The sequence below is a fragment of the Podarcis bocagei genome (assembly GCF_964188305.1).
Source record: "Podarcis bocagei genome assembly, chromosome: 8".
Taxonomy (NCBI): Eukaryota; Metazoa; Chordata; class Lepidosauria; order Squamata; family Lacertidae; genus Podarcis; species Podarcis bocagei.
This window is the reverse complement of record NC_138133.1, coordinates 57,500,008-57,508,750: the sequence shown is the minus strand read 5'-3', so window position 1 is coordinate 57,508,750 and position 8,743 is coordinate 57,500,008. Positions and strand designations below refer to the sequence as shown.

At 45.3% G+C, this 8,743-nt stretch overlaps 1 protein-coding gene and 1 long non-coding RNA gene across 2 annotated transcripts; one reads left to right on the top strand and one right to left on the bottom strand.

The window, feature by feature from the left end:
* Positions 1 to 2,648: 2,648 nt before the first annotated feature.
* RRS1 (ribosome biogenesis regulator 1 homolog) lies at positions 2,649 to 4,591 on the bottom strand. The gene has a single exon (XM_081204967.1). It carries the CDS (start codon positions 4,543 to 4,545, stop codon positions 3,469 to 3,471), a length of 1,077 nt encoding a protein of 358 aa, XP_081061093.1. The 5' UTR covers positions 4,546 to 4,591; the 3' UTR covers positions 2,649 to 3,468.
* A 28-nt stretch (positions 4,592 to 4,619) lies between these two features.
* LOC308593147 lies at positions 4,620 to 4,962 on the top strand. The gene is made up of 2 exons (XR_014010783.1): positions 4,620 to 4,874; positions 4,909 to 4,962. It is a non-coding gene; the product is annotated as an uncharacterized lncRNA (long non-coding RNA).
* Positions 4,963 to 8,743: the final 3,781 nt, after the last annotated feature.

The window sequence follows — 8,743 nt, the reverse complement described above, 5'->3', positions numbered from 1 at the left end:
AGTGGCCCAGGGTGTCTTCCATCAGCTTCGGCTGGTGGCCCAGCTACGCCCCTATCTGCACAGGGATAGCCTAACTACTGTTGTCTGTGCTCTGGTAACTTTAAGGTTAGAGTACTGCAATGTGTTATACATAGGGCTGCCTCTGAAGACAGTTTGGAAACTTCAGCTAGTGCAGAATTCAGCGGCCAGGTTGCTCACCGGAGCAAAACGGTGTGAGCATATTACACCGATCCTGGTCCAACTGCACTGGCTACCAATTAGATTCTGGACCCAATTCAATGTGCTGGTTTTGACCTATAAAGCCTTAAATGGCTCAGGACCACAATACCTCAAGAACCGCCTCTTTCCATATAAACCTACTTGGTCCCTGAGATCATCTTCTGAGCCCTCCTTCACGTGCCTCCTCAAGAGGTCTGGAGGGTGACAACATGAGAACGGGCCTTCTCTGCAGTGGCTCCCTGTCTATGGAATCCTTTCCCCAGGGAAGTTCGCCTGGCGCCTTCATTATAACACCTTTAGGCACCAGGCAAAAACATTCCTTTTTAACCAGGCCTTTGGTTGATCTGATTTACATCCAACACCCTTTTAGAATGTGGCTTTTTTTTTGGGGGGGGGGGTTATTGGGTTACTGCTTTTGGTTTGATTTTGTTATGGTCTTGTTGTGAACCACCCTGAGACCTCTGGGTATAGGGCGGTGTATAAGTTGAATAAAAATAAGAGACTGTTGGAATGTAATGGGCATTAGCTACAGCTCAGTGAGTGCCCATATTTTGCAGGTAAAAGGTCCTCCGGCTGAGACCCTGGCATCTCCAGCTGGGCTGAGGAACCCATCTGAAATCCCAGAATGCCATTGACAATCAGTGTCAGCAGTATTGATCTAGAATGAATAAATGATCTCATTGAGTACAATTCAGCTTCCAACTGTATCAAGAACTTCTAGCCTGGAAAAGAAGTGACTGAGGAGATATGATAGCCACCTTCAAGTATCTGAAGGGCTGTCACATGGAGCAAGCTTGTTTTCTCCTGCTCAGGAAGGCAGGACTTGAACCAATGGCTTCAGGTTTCAGTAAAGATTCCGACTAGACATATGAAAAAACTATCTGACAGTAAGAGCTGTTTGACAGTGGAACAGCCTCCCTTGGGAGGTTGTGGACTCTCCTTCCTTGGAGGTTTTTAAGCAGAGTTTGGATGGCCATCTGTTATAGATGCTTTAGATGAGTTTCCTGCATTGCAGAGGGTTGGACTAGATGAACCTAGATGGGTCTCTTCCAACTCTTAAGATTCTGAAGTTCCATGGAACTGCATTTGTGGAAGGTATAAACTTCATTACTTGTGTCTTGGCCCATGAAGGAGAAAGCTATTGTGATATCTTTGCCACTGAGAAGATAGAAGTGTGAGGTGGTAAAACCAGGGCTATTCTTCTAGAAAGAGGTGTCAGAACTCACCATTAACATCTCCCTTGTTCTCTTATAATGGTAATGGTGCCCACCTGAGAGGTGCTGGAGTTCCAGCTGAAAAAAAGCCCTGGGAAAGTCCTGGTGGCAGGGTTAGCTGAGCCTCAGGCTGCCAGTTGCCTGCTGCTGTTTTACCGTCTCTAACTCTCAAGAGATTTGGTCTAAGTGCACCAGTACTTACAACTTTTCCAGAACATTTAGAATTCTGTATTTTGAAATCACATTTCGTTTAAAAATAGCAAACTATGAAGTTTGCTGGGAATAACTTGTGAGTAGGTATGCATGGGATAGCCCTGCTACAATTCAATGGGGCTTGCTCCCAGGTAAGTGGGCATAGGAATGCAAGCCATGTGCATCCACATACAAAAATAAAGTAGTTGGAAGACATGTCTATTTCACAAACAGCTTTACTAATATTGTGAAATGGCAGCAATTGGCAGTACAGTCACTAACTGCATTGTTTACAGAGATATTCAATTGCTGTATTATTTTCAGGCAGGAAACAGATCAGATGTGTGGTTTTTAAAGCAACAGTAACCTGGTATGGATTTTGCATTAAACTAGTATTTTAACCCAGTTAAATACAGACCCCATTACAAACCAGCAAAGCTCACAATATTTAGCAGGGGTCCCATCCTTTGAAAGCATTTGTACCAAAGTGAGGAAAAGTGATATTGTACTCCACTGGCAAAAGATTATCCTGTCCATTTCAGGTAGTTCCTTCCCCTCTACTGCAGCCCCATATGACAAAGCTATGTGTTCAGCAGGGGTCCCACTCACTGGAGAGGCTGCTCAGGAGCCTATAGGAATGAAAGTGGGGAGGAGGGAAGAAAGCACACAACAAGCAAGCAGAAAGTAGCTTTCAAATATGACCCGCTGATAGAACAGCGTTCCTGCAGTGCTCTCAAGAAGACTGTACAACTAGTAATCTTTTCATATACATTCCTCTTTTTAAAAGGTAAGGACACGGCAAGGATATATGTGTGGTGTCTTCTTAACAGAATAGAATTATGGTAATCTCTGAATACTCAAAGCATCGTAAAATAAATCAGGCTTGTAGGGTTTTTCTAGATTAGAATCTATTATTTGAAAATTACATACTTCAGGTTTCTCCCAGGTTTTATAAGAGTTGAGAAAAACATTTCTAACCTATGAATTTAAGTTAGTGAGCTCCCAATTTAAGACAAGGACACATTATTTCTTATACAACATAAAATATTTATATAAAACACAAATTCAGACTCAAATCAATGAGTTTCTTCTGTGGCTTTCAAAAGAAACACAGGAATCCTAAGAGTCACATCAATATTTAAGATCCATGTAATATCAAACTTTGGATTGGATTCAACTACTGGGCTAAAAAGAAGTATGCATGAGGTCTGGAATTGCTCTGCTCTTTCCATATTACTTTGCAGGATTATCTGCACTCACATGGTCATCATTACAGATTTTCAGACACATGTTTGATTTCTTAAAGATGTTCACTTCAGATATCAATAAAAGTAAAGAAAGCCTATTAAGATTCTATTTTGTATGGTCAGAACCTTAGAAATATTTCAGCACACCCTTGCCATGATTTTATGACTATTGTCAATTCAAATCACAGTATAGAATAAAAATGATCTGGATTTCTGTAACTTTTGGGAAATTATACACTCCATGAGATCTTCACATACGTCTTATGTAACTTTTCTTCTTTGCAGAGTGAAAAGATCTGCCTTCTCAAGGCCTCTCCAGCTCCAATTCAGTCAAATATTATTGCTCAGGGTTTGGATTGTTTTTTTGGAGGGATAAAGGTCTCAGCCCACTTTTGTTTCTTTGGCCCAACGAAGTTCTCAAGAGGGTCTAAGACCATTGTCCAAGTAGAGAAAATATCTCTGCAAGTGAAGGCCACATTTTCTTAAACAATAGTCACAATAATTAAGAGACAGTCCTGTAATTTGCTGAGGCCCTCAGCTCTCCTTAGATGATGCACACGGAGGGCAGCTGCTCCTGTCATCCTTGGTGGCCAGGCTCATTTCCTTTTCCCCTTGAAGCCGCCACTTCCCGGTCTCCCGGCCTTCCCTCTCCGAGCTGCCCCTCCACTTTTCTTGCCCTTGCCCCCACCAGGCCTCTGCTGCTGCCGCCGGCCCCTCTTGCCCCGCTGCCCCTGCTTCTTGCCCTTGGCTTTGGCAGCCTCGGCCTCGTCTTCCCGCAGCTGCTTGTTGACGGCGCGGGTCAGGTCCAGAGGCGTCTTTTTGCTGCCCAGGCTCCGGACCAGCTCCAGCTGCCTCTTCTTCTCCCCGTCGAGGTCTCCCAACACGGGCCCGAAGCGGCGCTTCTTGCCCCGGGCGCTTTGCGGAGCGCGGGGCTCCTTGGGGAGGCGAGGCTGGAAGCGGCCGACCGAGGCGGTGGAGACGCGGGCGAGGGCGGTGACTCGGCCCAACTCGGAGCGGTCCTGGTGGCCCGTGGGGTGCAGCTCGGCGGCGGCTCCTCCGCGGTGGGCGCGCGCCAGGTTCCTGAGGCGGTTGTACTCGTTGCGCGCCACTTTCTCGCGCTTCTCCTGGCGCTTCTTGGCGAACTGGTCCTCGAGCGGGTGGGCCGAGTCGGGCACCTCGAGCAGCCAGTCCCGGGACGGGTCCCCGCCGGCCCTCTGGTAGCCCCAGCGCCTCCGCCACTCCTTGGCCGCCTCGTCCCACACCAGCGTGCCGCGCTTCTTCCGCGTGGGGCGGATGCCTTTGAGCCGGGCGAACTGCTCCCAGCGCGTGAGGGGCTTGGGCTTGGGCAGCGGCTTCTCCCGGGGCAGCCGCGTCGAAGGGTCCGGCAGCCGCGCCACCACCGGGCCCGCCCCTCCCTCGGCGCGCTCCGACGGCAGCGCCCACAGCTGACCCACCAGCAGCTGCGTGTTGTCGCGGGCCAAGGCGCGCAGGAGGGCCTCGCGCTGCGGGCAGCCGGCCCCCGCGCCGCGCGGCGCCGGGTTCTTGTCCACCGCCAGCAGGTTGCCCACGTCGAACTCCAGCTCCAGCTCCTTGTGCACCGTCACGCTGCGCTGCGTCTCCGCCTCGCGCTCCTCGGCGCGAGCCAGCAGGTCTTCCACGGACGACGCGGCCATTTCCGCGTGGGGGGTTGCCAACGGTCTCTCTCTCTCTCTCTCTCTCTCTCTCTCTCTCTCTCTCTCCACGTGCGCAAAGAACGCTGCCCGGCTCCACGAAAGGTCAGAGGGATTAGTTCCGCTGTGGAGGGAAAAAGAACGGCAACCGGATGTATCGTCAGCGCGGCTTTCTTACCATAGAGACGAATGGTCATGCGGCAGCGAATGGTCGGCACGTCAACTACAACTCCCAGCATGCAATGTTGCAAACGGTGTTCGTGGAGAGTTGGATAGTGGGGGATGTAGTCGGATGGGGATTGGGAAGTAGTTCGATGGGGAAGTTGGGGTTGGTTTGTGATCACCCCTGACGGTAGTGGTGGTGAGAGTGGGGAGGGCTGCAGGGTCCCCATCCCTGCCCTAGTGTGTGAAATGAAAGCGGCGGGTTACTCGTCCTGGCATTGTCGATGACGGTGCCACAGAGATGGCTGCCAAAATAATCAGGGAACAGCCAATTGCTGCTGTCGAATGCGGCGGTGGGAGACAGGGTTCGTCAAAAACTTTGGAATAGGCGTGCTCTGTCCCTGTTCCTGTACTGTACTTATTCCACAATTTCAAAAGTGCAATGCAGTTGGAAAGTATTTAGGCACATTCAGACTGGTCAGTGATTAAATATATTAGGCTGCAATCCAAACCACTTTCACTCAGAAATAACCCCTAATGAATTCAGCTTTGCCCCATGTAAGTGGGGTTAAGATTGCAGTCTAAGAAAAGTATAAAAAATTGTTTTTGTTCTTAGCCTTGGTTTCCACAGCAGGTTAAAAAATGGAAGTGTGATTGTGTGTATTTGATCCAATAGCTTTTTCTTTGGAAATTATATTTGAAACAGGTTTTTCATTCCTAAAATGTTTGAGGCCGTGGCACAGTTACTGAATCCCATACACATACTCAGTGCTTTTGGGGGGGGGCAGGGGTACGCATACCCCTAAACATTTTGTGAATCTTTGTACTTTTGTCCATTTACTGTATTTATTTTTCCTGATCTAAACTATAAAATGGTGATTTTCTTGAGTCAAAATGAGAATACCTCTAAACATTTTTTTAAAGAAAAAAGCACGGGACATACTTAAAAAGAATAAAATCTTTCTCAGATCTATTTATGCTGTGGCTCAAAATCCATTTAAAATAGGTTTCAAGGTAATTTCTCCAAAACAATACTGTTAAGTACCACAAGATGGTACTGTGCTTTGACAACTAATATTTCCTCCTTGCTTCATGCAGCTCATGTTTTTCACCAGAACAGAAGATTCAACTAATTTTTATAGAAGATTCACAGAGAAATCCTATGTCTATTTGACTGTATTTTAAATAAATTGTATGCTGCTTCAAGAACTTCAGTTAGTACATGGGGTATAAATGTTCCAAAGAAATAAACAAAACTTGTGCATACCTACTCAGTAAAGCCATATTGAACTCAACAAGATTTGCTCCCAGGAAATTATGGCTAGGATTGCAGTTTTAAGGCTCCTACTGTAAGTTCACCATATGCTTTTGGGTAGCACTGTAGCTTAATCCCTATAGTATTAAACATTGTCACTATCATAGCTTTGGCACAAAATGGTCCATAATCCTGTACAATATGCTTCATACACCATCTCACTGAATGCATATATTAGTTTTCTCAGGGTTCCAGGTAGATGTGGATAGGATTGCAACCCCATCTTTTATTTCAGCTTGGAGAACTGGTCTGAATTAAATCAGAAAGCATTACTACCATGAACAGAACGGTATGCCTTTTGCAGTATTCTAGCTATGCTACATAAATAAAGGGTGTTCTGTCTTTTCATTTGGAATGATAGGATCATTTTGTTTAGACATGCCTACAGGTTAGAGGAAACATGGAGTTATTTAACCACCATCCTGCATGGATGCAGAATAAGCCAGGTAGGTCTCCTTAAACAGGGAATTATGTAGATGATATCACTATGTACACTAACTGACCTCTCTTCTAAAGGGAGAGGGGGTAAAGGGCCCCCGTCAGCTGATCATACAGGTGAGAGGAGGAGGTTTGTAAGGGATAAGGCATTTGTTCAAGTATTCTTTACAACAGGAATGTACACATTTCAAGCTTGTCACATTTATTTTGTTTTGTTTGATAAGATCTACCTGCCAGAGAAAGATGCAAAAGAGATGTGTTTAGAGTTAAAGAACAAAGCACCTAATCTGAGCACATTTTGTTCCTAGAAATTTCAGTACCAGAACTATACTGAGCTCACAAGTCCTTTCACACACTGGTCCACTCCTGGTTAGCTTTCTTCATTTCAGCAGCCTAAGCGAGGTTGGTAAAAGTTTTGTCACTGCATATGTTAAACAAATTGGGTGTTGGAAACTTTTCCTAATCTACTGCATATCAGCTCAGATTTCCAGCAGTAGCTCCCCATCTACTTTCTGCTCACCTCTGCTTTAGAGATGTTCCTTTGCTTATAAATGGTTCTTAACCTCATAATGCTTGTTCCTCATTTCCAATGGCATGATCACTGCCACAGATATGCCAGAAACAGGAGGGGAGCCATGGAAAATTACTTTAAGAGAGAATTTGAAAGAGTCATGAGAGGAGGAGGAAGAGAATAACATCGCCTAGAATGAATGATTTGAATGATTGCATTTCCTTCAATTTACTCAAGCTGTGCAAAACAGCACTGAGTAGAGTACATTCTTATTATGTTTTTGCTGATTAGTGAAATTGGTATGGGAGCAAATTGTGGATATTCAGAAGTCTTGGAAGATAGTGTTACTCACACTACAGGGTAGTACAATGGGAAAATTACCTAACAAGAAACTCATAGCTTCTAAATTGAGCTTCTACACGAGCATCTGTCTAGAAAGAAAAGAATAATGGAGTATTATCATGTCTCTTATTCTCTCCTGATCTTTGCCCCAGAGACAGATACATTATTGATCCATGTTTATACTCCATATGAACTAATCTACTATATCAGTGCCATAAAACAGAACTCAAGTCGTTTTGATAAAAAAAAACTGATGGAAGCTTCAGAGGTTTTTTCCATTGATTCCAGCTGGAATGAGCCCTGTATTTTTTTAACTTGGTAACTACAGTACTATATTTTCAAAATGTTTCCAACCGAAAATGTTAGCTATCTGAGTTAATTGTATCTCTCAATATAAAGCCATATAAATGTAAGCCTGAGTCATGAATATTCCTTTTTTATTTGATGTCCATGTCAGGTAAATATTTGAGGTATATAAGTAGAACATCATTTGATGCCTTTTAAATATATACCTTGAGGAGCTGCTCTTTCTTGAGTCAATACTGCACAAGGCAGTATGTGTGTGTAATACTTTACCGTGTAATAGCTTACTTCTGCAAGCTGCTGCTCTCTACTTGTTTTGTATTGCAATTCTCACCACCCCAGCCAGTATGCCTGACAGTCAGGGATGATGAGAGTTGGAGTCCAATAACTTATGGAGGGCTCCAGGTTGGGGAACAATGACTTAGTAGTAAAGCACATTCCATGTATGTAGCAGATCCCAGATTCAGTCCCTGGCATCTTTAATTAAAAAGATACCAGGGAGCCAAGCTTGGAAAGACCTAGAATCCCCAAAGGAAACCCACGAATTTGGTCCCTCCTTATGTAGGGGACATGGGTGGTGCTGTGGTTTAAACCACTGAGCCTTGGTGTTACCGATCGGAAGGCTGCCAGTTCAAATCCCCGCAATGGGGTGAGCTCCGGTTGCTCGGTCCCAGCTCCTGCCGACCTAGCAGTTTGAAAGCACGTCAAAGTGCAAGTAGACAAATAGGTACTGCTCTGGCGGGAAGGTAAACGGCGTTTCCGTGCGCTGCTCTGGTTTTGCCAGAAGCGGCTTAGTCATGCTGGCCACATGACCCAGAAAAACAGTCTGCGGACGAATGCCGGCTCCCTTGGCCAGTAAAGCAAGATGAGCGCTACAACCCCAGAGTCGTTCGTGACTGGACTTAACTGTCAGGGGTCCTTTACCTTTTATGTAGCCATATAATTTAGATAGCATCCACTTACGATCTACTCATGGAAGAACAGTTTCCATGTGTACTTGGAATAGGGCTCAAAAGAAACTTCCTGTCTCCAGTTTGTTGAAGTGAATGGAACTCATTTTGACACAGTAAGTGTTCTTTGCAGTGTGGCATCTCTGCTATAGTCTTAGCTGCATAAAGTTGAGATTTTTC